Source organism: Pangasianodon hypophthalmus, chromosome 26 (assembly GCF_027358585.1).
Source record: "Pangasianodon hypophthalmus isolate fPanHyp1 chromosome 26, fPanHyp1.pri, whole genome shotgun sequence".
In the NCBI taxonomy this organism is placed as follows: Eukaryota; Metazoa; Chordata; class Actinopteri; order Siluriformes; family Pangasiidae; genus Pangasianodon; species Pangasianodon hypophthalmus.
In genome coordinates, this window is record NC_069735.1 from 17,905,829 (window position 1) to 17,931,659 (window position 25,831).

The window sequence follows — 25,831 nt, forward strand, 5'->3', positions numbered from 1 at the left end:
TTCTGGAAATTCCTGCTCTGGAAGATTAAATTCCCGCAGATCACAAGTCTGAGTTTAATGACTGATCTGAGTGTTTTGTGTTTAATAAGCAGAGAGAATGTCCAGGTAAAACTGGGGTTATTTAATAACATTGATGTATAGGAGAGAATGTCAGAGATCTTTCTGAGACCTTTCCTCCTACAGTCAGAGAATTCCACCACTGTCCCTGGTCAAAACATACACATCATAAGTGAAACTACAAACCACCCTTGAATCCCTTTGCCTAAAGTTATGGCTCTGCTTTCCTATGATTGCTTAGGCAGTAATTGTTGCGTGTCTATGAATGTGCGACTCACCGAGTCTGGGTGCTTGGCCCCTGAAAATGCTGCATGCAGCTTTTATTATTATTATTATTATTATTATTATTATTATTATTATTATTATTATTATTATAGCCCTGTTTCTGTATATAAATAGTAATAAACTAAACAGGTATTTTGTGTGATAACCCTTTCCTTTTAAAAAGAAATATCAGTAGGTACACTTCGTGCAGTTTTATCAGGAAATTAGCTGGTAAGTTTTATTGAGCATCTTGGAAAATGTGCTACCCTTCTTCTGGAGATTTTTTTTGCTTCTCTTTATGCAGCAAAACCCAGCAACCTTAATTGTGTTTTTTTTTCCTAAAAATTGCTCTTACCTAATATGTTACATAATATTTTGCTTTATATGTTGCTGCATAATATGATGATTTTTTTACTAACATGCAAACATTATTCTTTAACATTTAAATTTTTGTTGGAAAGGTATCTAAATCTAAACTGTTTTTGTACTGACTCAGAAAACTCCAAAAAGTCATAAAAGAAGCATCTATTAAAAATGCCCCAAATAATAAAATAAAAATAATAATTTAAAAAATAAATTTAAAAAAGAGTGATTTATTCTAAAGAGAGCATGACAAAGTAAACAAAAATAAAAAGTTCCTTAACACTGCTTCACTTGTTAGTAAACACACCAGTTTGGGAAAATATAGATAGCATTAATTAGCATATTTGATTAAATTAAGTATTTAGCATAATTAAATATTTTAGTACTAATAAATAGAATAAGATGGAAGTTTGATTGCTTAATTTAAGTGAATATTTTTTGGCTTTCTAGAACTCATTTATGACAAAAGAGAAACGTTGGAGTAAAAGTTTAATAATAAGAGAAATTGGAAGCAGTAATATAATACAGAATATATAAAGATGAAATATATACAGAATAATTTTAAATGCTCAGACAGCAGTTTTAACTCTAACAGTGATATGGTAAGCAAGAGTTAATGAGCTAACTATAGCTAATTTATCATAGCAACAGTGAGGAAGGCAAATAGTGAAGCTCGATAGTTCAGAAGTCCAGAAGGTTTGCCTGTTTCCTTGTTTTAAGATCAACAGCAAATCTAATAGAGTCTAAAATGTGTGTGAGCTTTATTTAAAATGTCAAAAATAAAGCTGTGTAGCTCGTTACAGCTGAACATTAGCAAGTGCCCATTTCTCCGCCTCTTCTTTCTTGTTGCTGGTTGGTCAGTCATCCAGTGGGCTATCCTGGGGTGTAATTATCTTAAAATATTACAAAACAGAGTAAGGGTGTAAAGGTTTTGTGCCAGTGCAGCTCATTTAAAACTGCTGTAGATGATTGAAGGGTTCTCTGCTGTTTCATCATCAGGAGGAGAAAAGAGTTAATAATAATAATAATAATTATTATTATTATTATTATTATTATTATTATTATTATTATTATTATTATAGCTGCAAGTAATATAGTGTATTTGTATATTTGTATACACCATAGTCATGTTTTTGATAGTTGTGATAATTGTCAGACTCCCCTGAATGTTTTGTCACCAATATTATGAAGATATGCAAAAAAAATAAAAAATTCTAGGACTAATTCTCAAAGGTAGTGTGGATGCAGGGAGCCCGGGCATTTCCAGGACCAATGGCACGTGATGGAGGTGGGGGCGTTGGTCTGGAACCCTGATGGGCCGCAGACCACCCCCAATCGAGCCGGGATGTACCATATACCGGTGAGTGTTCAAGGGGGTTGAACGTGTACCACACATTGTTGGATTCAGGCTATAACATCAATTCACCAATTCCTGGGTCAAGGTGAGGCACTGGAGAATGCACATATGGTGAGGGTGAGGTGTGTGCATGGGGATGTTCAGGAATATCCGCTGGTGCTACTCATCAGATTCCGTGGGCAAAAACATATAATGGCGGCGCTGGTTAGCCCTTGCCTCACCCATCCACTAATCCTGGGGACACAATGGCCAGGGTTTCAGACATTAGCAAAAGAAATGTTTATGGATGGGTCCTGCAGTAGTGAGAGACTAGTGAGAGAGTGGAATGTCCGCAGCATTAGCTGGGGAGGCAGTGCCTTCGACCAAGTGAGAGCAATCGATGGTCAGCAAATTCAGGCAAATGTTGCTCTCTCCCATTGTAGTATATGCGGGTGCATATAGGCTATTAAAGTAACTACGTCTGTGATTATTGATGCTATTACATCAACGTCAAACTGGAGAGGAGTGTTACAAAGTTTAAGGAGGCAAGTTGTTACATCCTGCATTGGTGTTTTTCGGTGGTGGCATTAAAAAAAATGACAGTCACAGTGATCTCCTTTCATGCTTTATTAATTAAATCCACATTAAAAAAGGAACACAACATGGTGTCAGAAGTGCTGGCTGCCATCATCATTATAAAAAACAGTCAAGACATCTGCAAGAAGGGCGGACATATATAAAGCTGAGGCACGGCTACAAGCAAAAGCTGCGTGCACATCAGACAAAAATGGAGCATTTCAAACCACCCTCAGCGATGACATTGACTGGCAACGTGAGTGAAAACTGGCGCAAATCGGAGCAGAGATTCATGTTTTACATGATGGCAGCTGAGCTCTCTAAAAAGAGTATGACAGTTCAAGTTGCAGTTCTGCTACACTCATTAGATGAAGATGCACTAGAGATTTACAACACTTTTGAAATAGCAAAAGAAGCACCAGAAGAAGTGACTGTTGACAAGATTTTGGAAACTTTCAGAAACTACTGCACACCTAAAAAGAATGTGGTGTTTGAGAGACATCCTCGTGAGCTAAACAGGGCAATCAGACGCCAGCACTACTCCATACCAACACCAGAGGATGTACAGAGCAAACTGGCTAGTAACAAACTGTTCACGATTTTGGACAAAAAGGATGGGTACTGGCAGATTAAGCTACACAAAGCTTCATCATTGCTGTGTACTTTTAACACACCTTGGGGATGCTTCAGGTTCAAACGTCTTCCATTTGGCCTAAAATCCTGCAGTGAAGTGTTCCAGCAAAAGAACAGTGAAGCCTTTAGTGACATAAGTGGTGTGCATGTGATTGCCGATGATATGATCATTGCAGCGGTTGATGAGAGGGAACACACAGAAATTTGACCCGAACCAGCAAATTGTGCTTCAAGCTGAAGCATCAAAAGATGGCCTCTGTGCATGTTTACTGCAACAGGAACGCCCAGTCGCATATGCCTTGAGCACTGACAGATACTGAGCGCAATTATGCGCAGATTGAGAAGGAGTTGCTGGCGGTGGTTTTTCCCACACGTAAATTCCATCAGTATGTTTTTGTAGCATCTGTGATTGTACATTCTGATCACGAGCCACTGGAGGCAATTTTCACAAAGCCTCTGAGTCAAGCTCCAGCCCGTCTGCAAAGAATGCTTCTGCAGTTGCAGCGTTATAATCTGCAGGTGAGCTACACCCCAGGAAAAGACATGCTGATAGCCGACGCCCTGTCTAGGGCATTTCTGTCTGGGGACAGACTGCATGACGAAAACATGGATGGTGAGGAAAGAGTAGTTTATGCCATGGAATCCACTGAGGCCATGGGCACTGAAATGCTTGAAAGGCTCAAGTCAGAGACAAAAGCAGATGAAACATCTTCAAAGCTAAGAGGAGTGCACCAGCGAGAATGGCCTGTCCACAAGAAACAGCTCGACAAAGATCTGAGGAGTTACTGGCCCATCAAAGACACGATAAGAATCTGTGACTGATTGATAATGACAAATGACAAATTCCTCATCCCAAGAGGGATGCGGCTAGTAATACTGGAAAGACTGCATGTAGCTCATCAAGGAGTACAACGCACCAAGGAACATGCAAGGAGATAATGGCCAGACATGTCTACAGAGATCCAGAACATGGTCGAAAGATGCACAGTGTGCCAGCAGCTAATGCCAAAGAACCAAAAGGAGCCATTGAAACCCCATGAACTGCCAGAGCTTCCATGGTACAAGTTGGGTGTGGATATATTCGAGCTCAAAGGTTGGTCATTTCTCCTTACTGTTCATTACTTTCAAAATACCCAGAAGTTCAACAGATTCCTGACAAAGCCACACACACAGTAGTGGGGAAACTGAAAGCAATATTCGCTAGGCATGGTATACCCAAGGAGATTATAAGTGATCATGTGCCGTTTGCTAGTGCAGAAGTGTGTCAGTTGCAAAAGACTGGGGCATAAACTGGAAATATTCAAGCCCAGGATACCCACAGTCTAACGGGATGGCAGAGCAGTCCATAAAAACAGTCAAGCTAATGCTAAAGAAAGCTGAGCAAGCTCAGACGGATCCACATCTTGCACTTCTAGCACTGAGATACACCCCTGGCACCCTAAAGATGTAAAGAAAAGGTTGGTACACCAACAGCAGAGGCAAGCACATTACTACAACCAACATGCCAAACCTCTGTCTGTGATTCAGCTGGGATCAGTCGTTAGGGTGGAAACATCACAGGGTTGGAAACCGACAATGGTGACAGGACAAAGGCCAGAGCCACGTTCCTACAACATTGTGATGGATTCTGGTCAGACATACAGGAGGAACAGGAGACACTTGCGTGCAAGCAAAGAAAAAGCTCTACCAGGTGTTGTGGAGGAAGCTGAAGGAGCTGACACAGAACGGTCAGTCCAGAAGGACAATGTGCAAGATCAAACTGTGGTGGCTCAAAACACTGAGCAAGGATATTGTACTAGGAGTGGGAGGTTTGTAAAGAAGCCAATTAGATTCAGTGATTTTAAAATGGGCTAAGAAGAAGAAGAAAAAAAAAGAAAGTTAGAAAATAAATTATGTTTGTGTTTTGAGTGTATCGGTTGAAAGACAAGTAAACATGTAAGCAGGTGCAGTTTATTATTCCAGTTGTTTTGAACTGTATAATAATTGAGTGGTCATACTTGTTTATTACATGTTGGTGAATGAGTATTTTTCTTTTCCTGCATTTTCTCTTAAATGTCCTAAAAAAGGGGGATGTAGTATATGCGGGTGCATATAGGCTATTAAAGTACCTACGTCTCTGATTATTGATGCTATTACATCAACGTCAAACTGGAGGGCAGTGTTACAAAGTTTAAGGAGGCAAGTTGGTACATCCTGCCTTGGTGTTTTTCGGTGGTGGCATTAAAAAAATGACTAACAGTCACAGTGGTCTCCTCTCATGCTTTATTAATAAAACCCACATAAAAAAAGGAACACGACACCCACTCCTATTTTTCAATTATTAAGGATAGGTTATATCAAGTTATGCAGGAAACTTAAATGCAGGAGGAAACAACCCAGTTGTTGGTCTTGAAGAGCCATTGGGAAGTGTTATTCCAGGCGGCTCACCATAATCCAATGGCAGGGCACTTAGGACAGGACAAAATACTGAACCAGCTCATAGCCCGCTTTTATTGGCCGGGCATTCACGGTGATGCTCGCGTATGGTGTGTTGAATGCCGTGAATGTCAGCTGGTGAATCTGCCAGCCACCACAAAAGCGCCATTGCACCCACTTCCATTAATCGAGGTCCCCTTCAAAAGAATTGGCATGAACCTCGTCGGGCCAATGGATTGGACTGCACAATTGCATTGCTTTGTGCTAGTTCTAGTGGACTACGCAATGTGATAACCCGAAGCAGTGCCCTCAGCACATAGCATGGGGGAGGCACTCTTCCGTGTCCTCTCCCAGGTTGGGATCCTGAAAGAGATCGTTACTGATCAGAACACATCTTTCATGTCACGGACACTATGTGAGCTGTACGAATTGTTGGGAATTAAATTGATTCACCCAAGCATTTACCATCCACAGATGGATGGGCTGGTTGTAAGGTTTAATCAAACACTTTTTTTATGTGGGTTTTATTAATAAAGCATGAGAGGAGACCACTGTGACTGTTAGTCATTTTTTTAATGCCACCACCTAAAAACACCAAGGCAGGATGTAACAACTTGCCTCCTTAAACTTTGTAACACTGCTCTCCAGTGGGACGTTGATGTAATAGCATCAATAATCAGAGACGTAGTTACTGCGTAAGTTTGTTCACGACAATGCACGGAATTAGGATAAGTGGCTAGAGCCCCTGTTTTTTGCAGTACAAGAGGTCCAGCAAACCTCCTGGGGTTTTCCCCTTTCGAATTATTGTATGGGCGGAAGCCTTGTGGTGTTCTCGAAGTCATTTGGGAAAATTGGGATGAGGCATCTTCTAACCTTCTAAAAATGAAATTCAATATGCTCTTGACCTGAGAGCAAAACTCTACACCTTAAGCCACATAACACATGAGAATTTGCGTCAGGCACAGGAACATCAATTCCAGCTGTATAACAGGGGTATTCAGCTCAAGGAGTTTGCACCGAGAGATAAAGTACTTGTTTTGCTAACCATATCAACGTCTAAATTACTCACCAAGTGGCAAGGACACTTTGAGGTCACATGGCGAGTCTTTGAGGTAAGGCGAATGGATAGAGGCAGGGTGCCGCAGGTTTACCACCTTAGCCTTCTCAAACCATGGAGGGAGGTGGTTCCCGTGGCTTTGGCGATGGTTATTCTGGAGAGGGAGGAGCTAGGACTGGAGGTGGATGTAAAAACAGTGGCTCAATCCACCCTTTTCCCTTATGGAGACCACCTCTCCCCATAACAAATCACGTACTTTGCCAAGTGGCAGGAGGAGTTTTCCTATGTGTTCTCACCTCTACTTGGTCGCACTAATCTCATAGAGCACCACATAGAGACACACTCAGGGGTGGTGGTACACAGACACCCTTATCGTCTACCCAAGCATAAAAAACAAGTTCTTCATGATGAGTTCAAGGTCTTGCTCGATATGGGAGTAATTAAGGACTCCCACAGTGACTGGTCCAGCCTGGTAGTTTTGGTTCCCAAAACAGTCAGTCAGGTCAGGTTTTCTGTGGACTTTAGAAAAGTCAACACGGTGTCTAAATTCTACACATACCCAATGCCTTGCATTGATGAACTGCTTGATCGGTTAGGTGCGGCTCACTTTTATTTGACAATGGATTTGACAAAGGGCAGATCTCCTTGACTCCAATATCTCATTAAAAAAATGGCCTTTTCCACTCCATTTGGGTTACACCAATTTGTGACCCTTCCTTTTTGGTTGTTTGGGGCCCCCGCGATGTTCCAGCGTCTCATGGACAGAATCCTCTGTCCACACGCTGCTTATGGTGCTGCCTATCTAGATGACTTTATTATCTACAGCAATGATTGGCAGCAGCACAATCAGCATCTGAGGGCTGTTCTGAAGTTGCTGAGGTGGGTGGGACTCAAGGCGAACCCAAAGAAGTGTGCGATTGGACGGGTGGAAGTATGGTATCTGGGCTTCCTCTTGGGACATGGGCAGGTGCATCCCCAAATTGATAAGACAGCAGTGATTGCAGCATGCCCAAAACCCATGACCAAAAAGGAGGTGAGACAGTTTCTGGAGCTGGCTGGATATTATCACAAGTTTGTGCCTAATTATTCGGCTGTCACCAGCCTGCTGACTGATCTCACTGAAAAGGGAGTGCCAGATCTGGTCTAGCGGATGGAGCTGTGCCAGCAGGCTTTCACTCAGGTAAAGCTGCACTCTGTGGTGGACCACTCTTGCATTCTCTGGACTTCTCTCTCCCTTGTGTTTTGCAGACAGACATGTCGGAATTGGGGTTGGGGGCCGTGTTGTCCCACGTGGTGGAGGGGGAAGAGTGCCCCATGAGTGTACATCAGCCACAAGCTCTATGTGCAAGAAATTTAGTATAACATGATAGAGAAGGAGCGTCTGGCAATCAAATGGGTGGTCCTCATCCTCCGGTACTATCTGTTGCGATGGGCCTTTACCCTCTGTTCAGACAGCGCCCTGCTCCATTGGCTGAGGCAAGGATAATAAGGAGAGAGTCAAGCACCTCGGGAGAGAGAGAGAGAGAGAGAGAGAGAGAGACGACCAGCACAGAGCCATGTGTGTGCATGTTTGATTTAAATGCAGAAATGCAAAAGTAAAATTGTGAATAAAGCCCTTTTGAAGTATTTCAAGCCTGCCTCCTACTTTCTCATTTCCTACCTAGGATGCATAGTATGCAAAACATCTTAAATTTAAGTGGGTGGGGCTATATGATGCAAAACACATTTAGCCCTGGTTGCTTTACACAATCCATGACAAATCAGAATATTACATTTTTTGTTTGGAACAAAATAAGGGGACAATACAGAAAAAATAAACATCATAAACATGAATCAGAATTAACAGATGTGATAGAATAAATCCAAAATAAAAGATAAATACCTGGAAACAAACTGAAAATAGAGAGCATGCCAGAAAAAAAAGCATAGAAGAAACATAATCAGGAGTGAACATAACACACACCAGCATAGTTTAAGGCTGTATAGGTGATAAAATGAAAGTTACGTTTTAAGTTCACCTCACTTGTGTGAAGAGGGAAAGTGTACAGTAGCGTACTGAACATCATCCTCCTGATGATTCTTCACCACTTTATCACGTTGGTGCTGGATACTAGCATAAAGAACCTGCTCAGTAGCTCTCACTGCAGAACTCTCAGCTTTCCTCGAATGTACAATACTCGCATACTGAACTTCATCCTGATTGGCCAAGTGTGAGTTAGACTGAGGAGCGTCATTGGCTGCAGATTGAGCAGCTACGTTATCCTGAAGAGTAAAACAATAACACAGTACATACAACTTCTGAATATAAGCTAATGAAATTAGATAAATAATTACAAGGTTTTATACATGACATGGTGAAATCTACACCTACATCAGTGTTAATGGCATTTTTTAAATCTTTCCTCTCCTTTTTATTTTATTTTTTTATTTTATTAAATAATTATTTTTTCTCTCTCTCAAGAGTGGCTTTAGTAGTCCAGAAAAATGTACCTTTTATGTATTATTTTTATTTCCACTCAAAATAAATCTTGCATTCTAATGCCAAGGGACTAAACCAGGCAAATGTACAAAAAAATTAACCATGCTCTGATTGCATCATTGCATTTATTGTTATGCTAACTGTCTGCATTAGAAGAAAGTGTTGCTTTGACCATATTCATAAGAAGAATGGCATCATTATACATATAACAGCAATAAAGACAAATAGTTATGGACTCACGTGTTTAACAGTGCGCTCTTCTGACCAGCAGTATTTCTTTTTTTTCCTTTATGGAACAGAAATGTATTACTTTGAAAGAAAAAAAATAGTAGCCTGCTAATAATCACACAACTTCATATGAGCTGAAATGCTGCATGCAAGGTCTTTTGGGAAAGTAATGAATCATCAGCATTAATTTGAAGGTCAGGTTTGACATTTCCTTTGCTTTTGATCTTTTCCACTTCATTACAGTATCTGCTGTGTATTCTTGATTCTTAATTATTATATATTCTTAATATGTAAAACATATTTTTATATATACAGTATCAGACTTTTTAATATATAGACTAGCATTTTAGACCTAAATTCTGCAGCTTACCTCAGAAGCACAACGGTGAGAACAAGTGAAAAACTTGATAGACACGCGATTATGACTGCAATCACTGCTTTCAGCATTTTATTCTGCCCATCTGTCAACCAAAAGCACGTCAATCTCACACACATTTAAAACATATAATGAACAAGGTGGCAAGGTTCCCCCTTACCAGCTACGGTCAGAGTTACACCAATGGAGTCCTGATGTCCGACTTCATTACTGCACTTGCACTTGTACTCTCCACTGTGCTCAGTCCTGATCTTGGAGATGTTGTAGGTCTTTTCATTTCCTACTGATGCTTTTCCCTTAAACCAGGTATAGTTCTCCACAGGTGGGTTAGCATCACTGCTGCAGGTCAGAGTCACTGAACTGCCCTCCACTATCTCACCAGAGGGACTGATGGACACTGAGACGTTCTTTGGACGATCTAATGTTTGAGGATGGAGATGATTATTACTCTACAGGTCAAAATTATGAGAATGCTACACTGAAAAAAGGGAATATGCGGTCAGTCAGATTTAAGAGAAAATATTATGTGTAGTTTACATAAAAATATTTATTTAATTTAGACAAGTATTACTATTATCTACTACTAAGTTGAATTATGTAGAGTAAGTGCGATTCACAGAGTATTAACAATTACGATAAAGACTCTTGTGCGGATGTTGGCGCTGACGGGAAGAAATGACAATGGTACTACATTAACATGACGGAATTTTGTGGTTTGGTAGTGCAGTGGGTATGGTGTCACCACACAATACAAGGCTCCTGGGTTTGATCCTGAGCTTGGGTGACTGTGAGGAGTTTGATTTTATTCCAGGGCTTTTGAAACTACATGATAAAATCATGCTGGCTGAACAAATCCAAATGATCTTAATGTAACTCAGTTCTTTCACGTGGAACCAATGTACACATTTGAATTGAGTAAATTCAGTGAACTTTTTTCAGTGTATACTGTAAGGCAGCTAATGCATTAGATGTGTGCTTCGATTTCTTTTTTTACATACTTGAGGTACCATCAAGGGTACATTTTGTGTATCTTTAGTATATATCATTACATCTTTATAATCATTTAAAGTAAATAACCTTATGGAGCTCTCATGTACCTTAAAACTTTACTCTAAAAAGCTAATTAAAGGAAAACTTGTTCCCTTGCTACTTTTGTTTCTGAGAGTGTAGTGAACAAAGAATAGAGAGAGACACAGCTAAATATGACAACTGGGGCTGTGTTCTAGTCAAAGATGATCAGAGATCAACAAAAAAAAAGAAAATAATATGAAGGCTCGGGGCTCAAATTTGAACAGAAACACACAATCTTCTGACTGGCCAAGAACGGAATCATTAATTAGGGCCTTAAGCTAAAACCTGATCCTTTCTGTAGCCTGGCTGCCAGACGGTAAACACAAAGGCCAAGTCTGATACCGGTGTCTTCTTGAGCTCTAACCATCTGCTTTTATCTGAACCTGTACTACCCAGCGTTTTAAACTAAAAACTGTATCTTAAAGTGTAACACTAAACAAATATATTTCACACTGTTTCTTCCTTCTAGTGGAATAAAGGGTAATTGGGGAGGTGGTGCAATGGGCATGTTTTAACCACATCACATGCATGAGGTCCTCTGAGCCTATAAGCAGCTCTTTATATGTTATTATAACATTTAATCAGTCTGTACTCACTAAGTGAACTTCATGATATCATGCGTGCAGTCATAGTTTTATAGTTAGTCACTGTCACATCATGGCACATGCAGACTTCATCTCCCAACAACCACCGCGGCCTACAGATATGGCCACCTCAACCTACATTACCCAAAATATACACACACACATATATACTCTCAGGCACCGAGCTTCTGAATGGACACACTTGAATTCAATCAGCCACACACACAAGCACCCTTTAAAATGAGACTCTCATTCATTCATATTTTGTGTCTTTTGATCCCATATTGCCTATTGTTACTGACCTGATCTGTTTTCACGTCTTTGCCCTTGTCCTGCCTAGTTTATCCTGTTTGCTGTTTATCCTGTTCACCTCACCTTTTTGCCTGTTTTTGACCCTGACTTTGCTTTAAGATTTGGAACTGCCTATCTGTGTTTTTTCTCATTCAATCCCAGCATTTGCATCTGTCTGTGCCTCCAAAGTCAGGATATTTAATTGGACCGTCACCTCTCCACAGACTTCTTCAAAATAATGATTAAATTGCACTTCCATCTATAATCGTCTAGCTCATACACGCTTTCTACCTTTTTTTATATATATATATATATATATACCAGATCCAGTTCCTTAATCAAGTGGTGTTCATTCTTTTTGTGGCTGACCAAATTTCTCATACATGATGGCAAACAAACACATCATCTCTGACCAGAACCATAATGCCACTTTCCTCACAGCTTTTCTGTCTTCCTGTTTATAATGACAACATGATAAATATAAGACAGCGTAAGAGATTTTATTGAAAAGTTATTCTCAACAATCCTTCTAAGAAAAAAGAACAATTAGAGGATTTGATCTACTTGTTTGCTTTTGGGTTGTGTTATAAATACAAGAATGTGCACAGACACCAAACATGCTCCATAAACTGTAATGTAATCACATGTACTCACATCTCACATTGAGGGTTCGAGCAGGAGAACGGAGTTGCTCATAACCTCTCACAGCACAGTTATAACTGCCTGTGTCATCTGCTTTAGTAGGATGCAGAGTCAGAGTGTTACTGTTGTTCTTGTTTGTATCAATGGTGTGGTTGTTTTTGTACCAGATGAATGCTGGTGCGTCCGAGAGACTGCAGGTGGTGCTACACACTAAAATGGTTTTATTTCCCTCCACGACCTTTTCAGGAGTCTCCACTCGGAGCTCTAAGAGAACGGAAGATTCTACTTTTATTCCAAATTAATAATAATTCCACCTATTATGCTAAAAGAATAATAATATTTGTTAACATAGACATAGTTCAGTGAAAAACTGCACCACTTTCATACAGTAAAACGGTTATTAGATAACTTTATATTTTGTGCACACAATTACGTAGCGCATCAATTACATACAACACTTAACAGTGTATTTAAGTGATTATGTACAGTAAGCAGACATGCTGTTATTGATTAATAATCATAAATAGACACAAAGCATTATGATGTACACTACCTGTGATGTTGAGTCTCATTCCTGGATAAAAGAAGTACTTTTCACCTGTCTTTCCTAGGACTCTAATGCAGTACATGTGTCCATCTGTTTTCTTCAAGTCACTTCAAGGCACAGAAAATAAGATGATTTTATTTACCTGTAACAGTGAGTGTAACTCCAGGAAAACCCAGGAATTTTTCTTTGTCTTTGTTTGTTATGATTCTGAAGCAGTACATGTGTTCATCTGTTTTCTTCACGTCACTCAGTCTGAGGGAGAAGTGTTTCTGTTCATCTCCTAAATACTTCACTCTGTCTGAGTAACCTGGTTCATTACGCAGATCAGTCGACTCTTTACCCTGAACTGGGTTTATTAACCAAAACCTGTTCATCACTGTAAGACGTGTTGGCTGTGTGTAAGTGCCGTTCATAAACACTGTAGATCCTTTTAAAGCACAGAGATTTAGTTGGCTGTATTTCACACTCCATTCATTCCCAAGAGCTCCTGAAACATGATACATGAAAGAGGTGATTAGAGGTGATTATCCTGAGCCCCATAAAACACTGAGTTAGCTAACAGCTTCACTTCTGTCCTCTGGAACTCCTCAGATATGTAAGGAATAAACCACTGTGTGTGGTGCTGTTATAGTAAAATAATAAATGGGGTGGTGTGAAAAAAAATGTTACTGTTACTACCCCAATGTTGATTATTTTCCTACAACAGTGAGACCTCAAGTGTTTTATTCCTCTTATACAACAGAAAGTTTAAAAACAATTTTTTATTGATTAAAGAATGATGTCATATTTTTATTTGTTTAGTTACATTTAATGTTGTGGATTGTACTCAAAACAAGTTCCTGAGATCACTTATGTTAGAGGTGCTACAGTCATGCCTTCACCATGGTGCACAAGAAAACACAAAGCGTAGACTCCTCTTCCGTGAAGAAGTCAGAAAATTTAAAGTTACAGCTTTACCTCTGAAGGTTACAAAGGATTTTTAACGATTTATGAGGAGTGTCTGCTAAATGAGCTGTTACATTAGAAACAATAACTTATTAGAATGAGCACATTAATTTAAACCTGTGATGTGCAGCTGCACTACTGTCAGAACTCCTGTTATAGAAAATTAATCAACATCTTCTGATCAATTACAGTCCAGAATTCAATAGTGCAAAAATCCTTTGTAAGGGATCATAATATCAAGGAAGAACCCTGTACACATTTCAGGAACAATATAAGTAAATAATGAAATAAATAAATTGCCAGCACTGACTTACTGAGAATCATCAGCTGAGAGAAGAGCAGCAGCTGAAATGGGATGATGAGCAACATCCTCAAAGACAACTGTAAAAACATAAAATAAAATAAAGTAAACAGCTGAGTTCTAGTCTTCAACCACCTCAGAACTGCATATTAACATATAACATTTATACAGATGCCTCAGGAAGCAGTAAACTCACATCGATTATTTCTTCAGATGCCAACAACTTCTTGAATTACTTTTCTCGAGTGCATGTAAACGTCTCAAAATCATGTAAGAATGAAAACTTTTCTGAGAACTAAGCATGTTGTAAGAGGTCTCGTTTCTAAAAAAAAAAAGCAACAGCAGCCACATAAAAGTTTCTCTTCCTCTTTTTAGCTGATTAACTATACTGTTTTAGAAGTTTTAGAGGTTGTACCTGCTCACATGAGCATTACTGTATCGGAATAAATCTGGCTCACTCCTACACAGACTAATGATTAATATTGAGCATGAGTAATAAATAGCTTGTGTTGTAAGTGTATGTTGGTGCTGAGAACTTCTGGTATCCAATTTCCTCTTTACTATTCTTTTTGCAAGTGACTAAAGATTTGCACAATGTGTTTAAGCAACTTTTTTGGAAATTTAGAGGGCATAATGCAAGTTATTTTTGAGAGAATGTTAATAAACAAAGTGCCATTCAAAGGCAACATTAGTACACACACACACACATATTATATATATATATATATATATATATATATATATATACACACATACATACACAGATAATGTATAATGCTCTGTGATTCTCTCCAGTCCTTACCAAGTCTTTGTATTTTTATTTTTCCCAGTTACAGATCTTGTAGTAACAGGAACAGCAACAGCAGATTGCCATGCTCAGTGCCCAGTTGGCTCAGCACCGCCTCACCACATCGGCTCTGCCAGCAGCTTCAGTGGTCATGACACTACTCGCTTCTGCCCTCATCACACGCCCCAAAAAGTATGCGGGAGATCCTGTAGAATGCAAGGGCTTCCTGCTCCAGTGCTCTCTCCATTTCTCAGGTCAAGGGGCTATGTCAGAGCTCATCAAGATTGCCCAGTTCATCAACCTGTTGACCTTCAAAGTGCTTGCCTGGCTGACTGCAGTGTGGCCTCAAGATGGCAAGCACATGGCTCCTTACAAACACTTCCTCCAGCTCTTCCAAAGGGTCTTTGACTACTCTCCAGAAGGCATGGAAATTGGCGAGAAACTCTTCATCCTGAAAAAAGGGAACAAAAGTACTGCAGAATTCACCTTAAATTTCCACACGTTGGCTGTTGGAAGTGGCTGAAATGAACTGGCAATCAAAGCAGTATATTGTCAAGGGCTGAAACTTGATATCCTAACCTGGGCTGGCCTGCGGGGATGACCAAGCTACCCTTGATTCCCTTATTGACATGTCCATCCACCAGAATTTTGCACTCACCATTCAGATCATGCACTTAAAGATTGTCTGTCATGTTTCAGCACTGATTGATTCTGTCACCACTGGAAACCTCATCGACAGCACTGCTGCTGAGGAGCTCTAGCTAACCACTGCAAAATCCTCTCCATGTACAAGCACTGGACGATGGCCCCATCGGAACCCCATCACTTGGATGCAAACCCATGATCATGGTTATCAGCGAACGTTTCTTAAAAGTATTATGCCTGATTCCGCTACCTGGCTTGTCATCAGCAGCTGAAACTGCAGAACTAATCTTCTGGTACTGTGGCATCCCTGAGGACATCATGAGTGACAGGGGAGCTCAGTTCACCTAACACATCTGGGGGGATTCATGGAGAAACTCAGTGTCACTGTGAGCTTAACATCAGGTTATCACCCCCAAGCTAATGGACAAGTAGAGAGAGCCAACTAGGAGATCAGGTGTTTTCTGCAAATGTTCTGCATGAACAATCAAAAGGACTAGCCACAGTTCCTCCTTTGGGCTAAGTATGTGCAGAACTCCCTCCGGCACTCAGCAACTAAGTTAACCCCTTTTCAGTGTCTCCTAGGATGCCAGCTGCCTCTGTTCCTGTGGAACACCAACCCAACTGACTCACCTGCAGCGGATGAATGGTTTAGGTGGACGTATGGGAACAAGTCCACCAAAAGCTTGAACACACAGCCCAGGTAACCAAGGAGTTCACAGATCATCAAAGAGAAGAAACTCCTCATTATGAACCTGGTGACTGAGTCTGGTTGTCCACCAGGGACATCTACATCACAAAGGGGTGTATAAAACTAGTGCATTGCTACATTGACCCATTCAAGATCCTAAAACGTATCAACAAAGTCACATATAAATGGGACCTGCCAAGTCACAGCCACCTAGCCCCATTGTTTCACATTTCACACCCTAAACAAGTAATACCAGGCCCCCGCAATGAACACACCCCCACCCACCACACCACCTGCACCCCTTGAGATCGAAGGCAAACCAGCTTACACCATTAAAGAAATCCTGGATTCACGCCGAATGGACAGTAAGCTGCAATACCTCATTGAGTGGAAGGGCTAAGGACCTGAGGAAAGGAGATGGATTCCAGCCCATGACGTACTCGACCCCATGCTGCGCCAATGATTCCATGCACACCACCCCAGCCGCCGTGGCCCACATCCTAGAGGAGGACAAGGAAGAATCCCGCTCCCAGAGGTAGCGCTTGTTAGGGGGTTAGGGGGTTCTGTGATGTCAATGCAGGAAAAGGCATTCAAATACACTACCCAGAGTACAGCATGGCTGTTATGGACTACAACTCCCAGCACCAAAAGAGACTGTCACGTTCAAGTTCACCATCTTACTCATTACACACAGCTGTTCACAATTACAGACCACAGTATGTAAGGACTCTCAAGCTACACTCACCTTGCGAAGTATATTCTCTCTCTATTGCTCTGTGATTCTCTCCAGTCCTTAACAAGCCTTTGTTTTGTTAGAATCTTCCTGATTACAGATCTTTTGTGCTACACTTTTTGGCTTTAGCCTTGCCTAGTTCATGTTGTTTGGTAATCACCTGACTTCTGCCTGTTTTTTGACTACACTCTTGCCTTACTTTTTGGAATTGTTTGCCTGTGTCTTCATTAAAGTTGCTGTGTACCTGTACTTGCATCCACTTCTGCCTTGTGACATGCTGGCAGATGAGTAGTGTAAGAGAACACCACATTGTTAAATATTGTTAAAGTGAGACAGGATTAATCATGATTTAAACTGCATATAATCATTTATAGACTTCTCATTATAATCAACTTTAATATGTTCACAATATTAGACTTCTGTTGGGTATTAATTTGAACCATTGCCTTCTGGTTTGTATATCAATAATTTAAATATGTATTTTTATGATAACGGACAGCATAAAAATAACTACATTAATGAATTAAGAAAACAGCAATCTACTCATCAGTCCACATTTTCTCTTCCTGGATTTTGTTCAGGCTTCAGCATGCAAGTGTATGTTTCTATGTCTGGATCTAGACACTATGTTAAAATCTGCATACCTAATAATAGCTCTACACAACACAAATCTGGCAGCCTCAAAAGGTGTAAAACTGTTCACAGGTCATTTTAGTAATCTGAACCATCCACTTAGAATATCAACTTGCACAAGCGTAGTTTTATTAAGGAGAACTTTAACTGTGTAAATGTTGACGCAAGTATTGAACTGACTCTGAACACTTCCCTGTGAGAGAGACACAGTCCATGCAGAGTGGGGAAACAAGTAGCAGTTTATTGTTGACTAATGCAGTTTCAACTGCGGTTTATGCAAGTAACCGCTGTTTTCATTTAGAATTCCCAAAATTGCAGAACAGTGGCATTTCCCCCACCAGTCCACTGATTCTGAAGATTTTTAGTTCTTACAGCTGAAAATGAAGAAGTTCAGAATGTACTTTTAGAGAATTTCTTTACAAGCTTTTAGACTGAAGCAGGGAGAGAAAAAAAATTACTATTAAATTAATGCACCTGTTCTGGAAGAACCCAGAGTTTGCTAGAGACCATACCTAAACAAAACAGCATCATAATAGGTAGACAAACAAACAGATCACTTTATACATCCCAGAAGGAAATTCAACTATTACAGCAGCACAGAGAGTTAAAAGTATAAAAGTAAATTTACATTATAATAAAACAGAGTGTGATGTGGTAGTGTAGTGGGATAAACATTAACAGTAATAAAATGAACAGAGATACAATATTGTATAGAGTGAATGAGAAAAGGAAAGAAAAAAAGAAAATGAATAGAAGTAAAATCTGGGACAAAGTTCTGGAAAATGTATCAATCAAGGTTTGGTTATTAAAAAAATTGCAAACTTCAAACCTTCCACAGAGCAGTGTTAAATCATTTATTAAACAATTGAAAGAATAACAACCTTGACTCTGCCTAGAGGAGACTGTCCAGCTAAGGTCAGTTGTCAGACTCAGGAATTGAACCCAGGTCACCATAGCAGCAGTTCAACGCTAATCCACTGGGTTATCAGAGGGTGGGTAGAATTACTTGCAGAGCAACACAAGTAAAGTTCCTAAGAGTTTATTCCAGAAAATCCAAAAACACCATAAGCAAAAGCACAAAAGATCCGGCAAAAAGTCAAAAGCAAAAATTACAATCAGAGGGGGAAAAAAAATCACTAAGAGCAGTTCCTTTGTGTCCAAAATATAAGGGATCACAAAGACTTAGTAAAGAGAGAGAAAAGAGACAGGACTTAAATGCACTGAGGTAGCAAGCTAAATGACAGGGAGACAATGAGGTACAGGTGAGCAGAGTAACAAGGGGGCTGAACAGACATAACAAGAAAGGCTAGGCAAGGTTAACAAAAACAAGAGTTTTTTGGAGACATCTGGTGGTCGAAGCAGTTTATTCTGTGACATCAGTGTGTGGTTACAGAATGGGTTAGTCAGAGAAGCAATGAACAGGGGGCAAAAACATATATTAGTCATTGTAGCTATCAAAAAGGCACTGTAGCTATAATACAGCTAAAGCTCTAAAGTCCATCCAACATAAAAGCAGGGTTTTGGATCACTCCTGCAGCCAATCAGAGGCTCCTAACTCTACCCAGCTCTGCCTTGTACTCCTCACTTACATCTGTGCATAACTCTCTTCATTACACTTCAGCACTACCACCTCTTTTTTCATTCAAGTACAGTATAAGTGATAAAAACTTGCACAGGGCTCATGTTCTGCAAATCAGAACACAGCCATTTATCCGACTGTAAACACAAAAAGGAGTAGAGCTCATCTGTGCTATCAGCATCACTGCCCTGGACATCCTCCAGCTTTAGAAAAGGCTGTGCAGCTTTTCTGTATAAAAACACAACTTCTTAAATGATGCAGTGAGTTTCAGCTCCACTTCATTTTGCTCAAAACTAAATGTTTCTCAAAGGAAGAAATGAGATTCAACGCAATGGGAGGAGATAAAGATAAATAACAGGTCATTTTTCTAGTTGCTCTTGGTTTCCATATTGGACAGCAGATGGCAATAAAGATTCTGCTATAAGCAGCTCTTTATCATATGAGTATGATGTGTTAGAGAAGTAAATCCACTAAACTGATATTATTGTGTGGATTTCCACATGTTGGATTGTGTGGATTTCCACATGGTAAATACAACATCTGGGAAGGTAGAGAGAGACAGACAGACAGACAGACAGACAAAGAGACAGACAGATGAACAGAAAGACACAGACAGAGAGGTAATATTGCTACCAATAAATTGCTCTGTTTTGAATTTTTACATAAAGTTTGCAGTTATTGATTATAGTTAGTGATTAATATAAGTTATAAAGTGTGGTAGAGAGGATGTAAGAGGCAACATGGCCAGCTCAAAACCACATCCTACCTCACACACACACACACACACACACACACACACGTGGCAGTGCACAGCAGTGAGAGGACGTTATTCTGTTAAACCGCTTTCACTCAATCTTAAAAAAAATTTGAGGAACCTAGAGTTTCAGTCGTGCACTGTGGAGATGAAGAATTGTTTTAGCACCTCGTTCATCTTGCTGGCTGGTAAGGTGTTAAGATTTTTGAAGTTTTCTTTGCAAAGATTGCTCAACCAATCAATGTCAATTTCCAGTACCTTAAATTAATCCTAGCTGTTAAAAAGAAAGGATATTTGCATAAGATAATGAGTTACCATTTATTTATTTATTTATTTGTTTGTTTGTTTATTTATTTATTTATTATAAAAAGGCAGATAACCTAGTATAAAACATTTGCATATGATAAATAGTTACAATATATTTTCTTTCTTTCTTTCCTTCTTCACTTATTTATTTATTTATTCACATTATGTAAAAGAGTGAAAAAAGGTCTGTTTTCTAATCTGTAGTGTCAGTCTTGGGTGTCATGCTGAATGATGATGTCTATGAGACAGGAAGTGAAGGCAATGCTGCGGTCATCCTGTGTCCTTACACTGCACGATATAAAACTTATCCCAAATATTTCTGTAAAGGAATTTATAAAGACTGTAAGACTCTTATAAAAACTGATGGTCAGAAAGCCTGGATGTTTGAAGGAGTACTGTCTCTGTATGACAACACTGAGAAAAAGATGTTTGTGGTGACCATGAATAACCTGAGCATAAGGGATGCAGGACCATACGGCTGTGGGGTTGAAATAACAGGACAAGACCCGTTTACTGTAGTCCATCTGAATGTGATGAAGGGTATGGGTTAAATTTCTACATTTCCATGTTAATTATCTACGTTTTGATGATAATTATTTACAAGTTGATGTTTATTATCTATATTTTGATTTCATTCTGATTGTGTGAATAAACTGACTGATCTATTTGTTTCAGCTCAAAAACAACATTTACCTACATTACTGACCACCATCTCCACTTCCCCTAATAAAGGTAAGTGAATCTGCTATAGATTTTTCTATAGGCATGTGTAAAAAATGTGTTATTTTAGCATTAGTCAAAGCAACAAACAAAAGCAGGATTTTTTTGGCATTTCTTAATGCCAGGGCCTTGTTACATTCAGAAGGATTTCTTACTTGAAAAAGTCTTCAGGAATGAGGAGCTTACATTTCTCAACAACATAACAATATAACTTTCAAAAAAAAAAAAAAGGCTGCTATAAGTGAGAACAGGGACTAACTTGTTTCACAGATGTTCCACATGTAACTAAAAATATAATAATGTAACTAAAAATGGATAAAAGCATGTTGTTTTATTCATTAAAAAATTAAGTAGGTAAAAGTAAGATTTTGAATTTCAGTGTCTCTGGGAGAAAAATGTTATTGCAAGCTACTCATGTGCTGCACCTTTCTCTACCATGTGGCAAGTTAAAGCACATTCAAAGAGAAGTCACAGCTGTGTGCTACACACTGAGCAGTAATGACGCCAACAGTGTACTGACTGTGGTTTGAGACACAGCTGCACATCCCACTGATGAGCACATGTGTGAAAGTGTAGCTGTGAATTTTCTGTGGAATATGTGAAAGCCAGTTTATGAACACACCCTATGCTATGGGGGAAAACATGCAGATAGATCATCTTAAAAATGATCTATATGAAATCAGTATAAAAATTCAGCACCTCACAACACTAGAAAGATGCTGATCTGTAATGTGTACGTGTGTGTTAGTGGAGATTTGATGTTGAATTGTGTGTGTTACGAACAGAAAGGCCCATTTCAGCAGTAACAGACAGACCAGGAAGTGCAACAGACAGCACAGGAAGCTCTACTCAGCCCACAGCGTCTCAGTCACTTTCAGACAAGGAGCAAAACAAAAGTTGTGAAAAAATACACACAGAAAAACAAAAAGCAGAAATGAATGCACAGTGTGACTCAGCTGTACTGAGAATATTTTTTATGACACATTGCTTGTAAATATCCATAAACACAGAGCAGTGTCTGATTCTGACGCTAGTTCATTCTCTAAACTTCTCTTCAATCAGGAAAAAAGAAGAAATGCTTCGAGCCATTTTTCAGCTCTTCTGTGATAAAATATAAGCGCTGCTTTATTGTTTAAACCTTCATTTATTTACATGCTGGATAACCTCTTGATTAAAACTTGATTAATTGAATTGTTTGATAAATGTACAGTTTAATGAAATATACTTCTTGTATATAAATAACTAAAAACCTGAATTTCAGCTCTAATTTCATTAAATTTAGCATCTGGTATATTTCTCATAATATATAATGGCATATTTACAGTGCAGTTCTATCTCAGGTAGTTATTTGTTAGTAGATGTTTTAATTTTGTGTGTGTGTGTGTGTGTGTGTGTATGTGAACAGGAAGAGCAGCAGCGAGACCCACTCAACCTACAAAGCTTCAGTCACTCTCAGGTAAGCACCAATTATTAAATAAATAGTCTACATGTATCTTTGGACTTTTTAATATATTTTTATTTATTTATTTCTTAGAAACACCTCTTTGACTAAAATGCCATATATACCCACTGCGCTATGCTGTGATTATTTTCTCATACAAAAGATAGAAACCTTATTTTATGGCTGTTATTTTTATGTGGTGTGATGTACTTCACTGATGTAACTATAGAGAGCGATACTCAATAATCCAGCCTCTTGCAGCACTACGCACCACCTCAGGCTAGCAGTAGGGGGTACAAGGGTTGGGGAGTGGATTTGTGAAACCAAATTAGAGAGAAAATGGGGAAAGAAAAAAAGGAGTACGGATACAATCTGATTAACTCACCAATACATTATTACATTGCATTAGCTACCACTTTTTAGCCAAGTCAGTGAGGTTTCCAGACAACCAAACCATAGGACTGCAAGCACACTGGAGCTTACACTTGTCTGGTGGGCTTACTAATGAATTTAGGATTTGTTCACCCCTGATTAAGGGTGAAACCCCAGCACAAGGTCACGTCCTAATCTTCACACAGCATGCAAGACAAAAACTCCACAATAACCAATCAGAGGCAAGAACCACACCCCAGTAACACAATGCTGCAGTGACGATATCACTCACAACAAGGAATCAAACTGCTTTTACTTCATTAAAGTGACAAAATTTGCAACCTGTTTATTTATTTATTTATTTATCTATTTATTTATTTAATATATAGGCATCTTTACCTATATTGGAGGGGCTTTTGGTGCAGCACTGCTGGTGTTGTCAGTCATTTCCTGTGTCTTCAAATGCAGAGTAAATAAAGGCAGTGCAGGTACAGAATAATCATCTTCATAACATAAGTTAAAAACAACTGAATGAAGTTGTCTTGATTTCTCTTTCTCTCTCTCTCTCTCTCTCCCTCCCTCCCTCTCCAGGCACAACTTGGCCCAATTCAACAGAGAACATGAAGGTTTGTATGTATTTATTTAATATTTATAAAATCATTTTAAAAAGATGCAGACACAGCTTTTTTTTAACCTTTGCATAATTTCAGGATGTCTGCTTATATGATGAGATACAGTGCAGCAATCCTGCAGAAGAGAATGCCTCGGAAACCCCAGACGTAATGCCCAGTCCTAATCCTTATCCAGCATGCAAGACAATATACACCACAGTAACTAATCAGAAGCAAGAACCATATCTTATTAACACTTTGCCAACCAATCATGTGTCCTGTAGTCCGAGATTGCACAGTGACCTCACTGAGAACCTCAGAGAACCAAAATACTGCCATGTAGAATTTCCAGATGCTGGAGATTTCAATCATTCCATGGAATACAGTGATACATATTCAACTGTACAAGGAGTCGTTGATAACCAAAGTCCAATCTACTCTGTAATCATCGCTCCCAAAACTGACAGTAATTCTGATTACACAAATGTTGTGCCACCAAAACAGGACACACATGATGAGAGAACGTCTACATGAGTAGGGACAGTTACACATTTTCTACAATGCAGACTACACAGAGTGTTGGATGATCTCTCTTCTATAGATTTTCTCATTTTGGATCTTCTTAAATGAGACAAAGTATTGACCAGTGATGGACAAAGTACAAAAATCCTGTACTTGAGTGAAAGTAAAGATACCTTAGGTAAAATTCTCCTCATGTAAAAGTCTACTATATACATTAGTACTTTAGTTAGAGTACAAATGTACCTGATTTCTAATCAAAATAATTATTTTGGTGCTCAGTTTCTAGACATCTCTCTGACAGCAGACCAAAACAAAAGTTTAGGGCTTTAGAAAAACTGGCAAACATTAAAATTTATTAAACACAGCAGAAACTGTTTCCTCAAAGGAAATGGTGAATTTTTGAACACAGAGACTCTGTACCCCAGGGAGACATGGCATACAAACGCTCAGAGGGTGTCATATTCAGATATTCTAGCCAATCCAGCGTTCTCTTACTTCAGAGTGATAAGTAACGATGGACACGCTGCAGAAAGTAATGGAGTGAAAGTTGGATATTTTGCTTTGAAAAGTAAAAATGTAATACTTTAATGAAGTACAGATACCTGTCAGGACTACGTTACCCATCAGCCCCTGTCCATCACGAGATCATGCACACACCAGTCATGTTAATGAGCACTGGTATTTAAGTTCTGTCCTTGGTAGCACTGTGTGTTTTGTGTTTGTGGTGTTCACGTTATGTTCTTATGTTCACCTAGTTTTTGTTGTCCTAGTTCATGTTCCTGGTGTTCTTAATATTCCTAATACCTGAAAAAGAAATACTTACATACAGTTACACAGTACATGTACTTTGTTACTGTCCACCACTGATATTTACACAACTGTTATCTTCATTTAACTGCATGTAATCTAAAAGATTTTATTGCACTGTTATTCATAAACAATTTTCTTAAAAAAAAAAAGGAAGAAGCATATACTCTATTACGCAATACAATATTTAAGCTGTATTGTTCAGCTTAGGCCAATAATGGCAATAAAAAAAATATTTACACATCTTCATCAGACTGCATGTAATGTAAAAATATTTTATTGTATTTGTTCTTTATAAACAGCTATAAAAAAGCATGAGCTCTATTACACAATAACATATTTTAGCTGTATTGAGCAACTCAGGCTCATAATGTCAGTACAAGGCTTTATTTTCACCCGCGGTCCTACTGTAGCATCGACATCCTCAATCTGTTTAAAAATTCAAACTTCATGAAAGTCCAAACTGCTGTAGAGTGAAAATCTGACTGCGATCATGTTCATAATAATGTGATGGTCATTACAGCCACACTGATTAACATGGGAGTGTATTAGAAGCTGCATTATGGTGGATCTCGTGCAAAGCTACATGTCGTATTTACTGCATCTAGTGTAAAATATGCTTTAGCTTATATTAACTAGGACACATAATCATAATTACTTAGAATCACCATGGTAACTGACCATACACTACAGATGCTGGAGACTGGTGGAGCATTTATTTCACTGCTTTGGATTTAAATGTGTTAAATGTAATTTCAGACAAGTTTCCAACACTCTTTTGATGCAAATTCAAAGCTGGTCCTCAACATTATATGATTTGCAGTAGACTATTTACCAGGTCCATAAATCAAGAGACAAAGCAGTGAAGCCAAAAACCCGACAGTTATCATGTATTATAAATGATTTCATTATGTTCTTCTTTATAAAAAAATAAAATAAAATGTGTGTTTTATTCATTTAAGAAATGGGTTCTACTGATATCACTTAGAAATATAAATGCATAGTGTGTGTGTGTGTGTGTGCTGTTGATTCAGTGTTGTCTAAATTAGAAACTTAAGGGTAAACCAC

The 25,831-nt window shown here is 39.0% G+C and overlaps 2 protein-coding genes across 6 annotated transcripts; one reads left to right on the forward strand and one right to left on the reverse strand.

Annotated features, from left to right (window-relative positions):
• Positions 1–1,156: 1,156 nt before the first annotated feature.
• LOC113525649 (B-cell receptor CD22) lies at positions 1,157–14,685 on the reverse strand. 3 transcript variants are annotated; one of them, XM_034300261.2, is made up of 9 exons: positions 14,362–14,685; positions 14,179–14,245; positions 13,062–13,406; positions 12,385–12,636; positions 9,945–10,202; positions 9,779–9,869; positions 9,421–9,466; positions 8,725–8,963; positions 1,157–1,577 (listed from the first exon to the last, which is right to left on the reverse strand). In XM_034300261.2, exons 2-9 carry the CDS (start codon positions 14,231–14,233, stop codon positions 1,574–1,576), a joined length of 1,290 nt encoding a protein of 429 aa, XP_034156152.1. In that variant the 5' UTR covers positions 14,234–14,245; positions 14,362–14,685; the 3' UTR covers positions 1,157–1,573. The 3 variants fall into 3 exon arrangements, with proteins under 3 accessions (XP_034156152.1, XP_034156151.1, XP_053086147.1); XM_034300260.2 differs by having other exon boundaries at positions 8,720–8,963; XM_053230172.1 differs by lacking the exons at positions 14,179–14,245; positions 14,362–14,685 and having other exon boundaries at positions 1,157–8,963; positions 12,926–13,195.
• Positions 14,686–20,040: 5,355 nt separating this feature from the next.
• LOC113525652 (uncharacterized) lies at positions 20,041–25,681 on the forward strand. 3 transcript variants are annotated; one of them, XM_026912221.3, is made up of 7 exons: positions 20,041–20,172; positions 20,495–20,830; positions 20,966–21,022; positions 22,416–22,466; positions 23,213–23,311; positions 23,415–23,449; positions 23,534–25,681. In XM_026912221.3, the coding sequence occupies exons 1-7, from the start codon at positions 20,133–20,135 to the stop codon at positions 23,966–23,968; spliced, it is 1,053 nt and encodes a 350-aa protein (XP_026768022.3). In that variant the 5' UTR covers positions 20,041–20,132; the 3' UTR covers positions 23,969–25,681. The 3 variants fall into 3 exon arrangements, with proteins under 3 accessions (XP_026768022.3, XP_053085723.1, XP_026768023.3); XM_053229748.1 differs by having other exon boundaries at positions 20,681–20,830; XM_026912222.3 differs by lacking the exon at positions 23,213–23,311.
• Positions 25,682–25,831: the final 150 nt, after the last annotated feature.

What these genes read in the sequence shown, in the direction of transcription:
- LOC113525649 (XM_034300261.2), bottom strand. Translation starts at nt 14,233, where the DNA reads ATGTTGCTCATCATCCCATTTCAGCTGCTGCTCTTCTCTCAGCTGATG. An exon ending in AGTTACACTCACTGTTACAG is followed by an intron (nt 12,637 to 13,061) that starts GTAAATAAAATC and finishes CCGTTCTCTTAG; the next exon opens with AGCTCCGAGTGGAGACTCCT. An exon ending in TCGAACCCTCAATGTGAGAT is followed by an intron (nt 10,203 to 12,384) that starts GTGAGTACATGT and finishes CTCAAACATTAG; the next exon opens with ATCGTCCAAAGAACGTCTCA.
- LOC113525652 (XM_026912221.3), top strand. Translation starts at nt 20,133, where the DNA reads ATGAAGAATTGTTTTAGCACCTCGTTCATCTTGCTGGCTG. An exon ending in CCATCTGAATGTGATGAAGG is followed by an intron (nt 20,831 to 20,965) that starts GTATGGGTTAAA and finishes TATTTGTTTCAG; the next exon opens with CTCAAAAACAACATTTACCT. An exon ending in CTCCACTTCCCCTAATAAAG is followed by an intron (nt 21,023 to 22,415) that starts GTAAGTGAATCT and finishes GTATGTGAACAG; the next exon opens with GAAGAGCAGCAGCGAGACCC.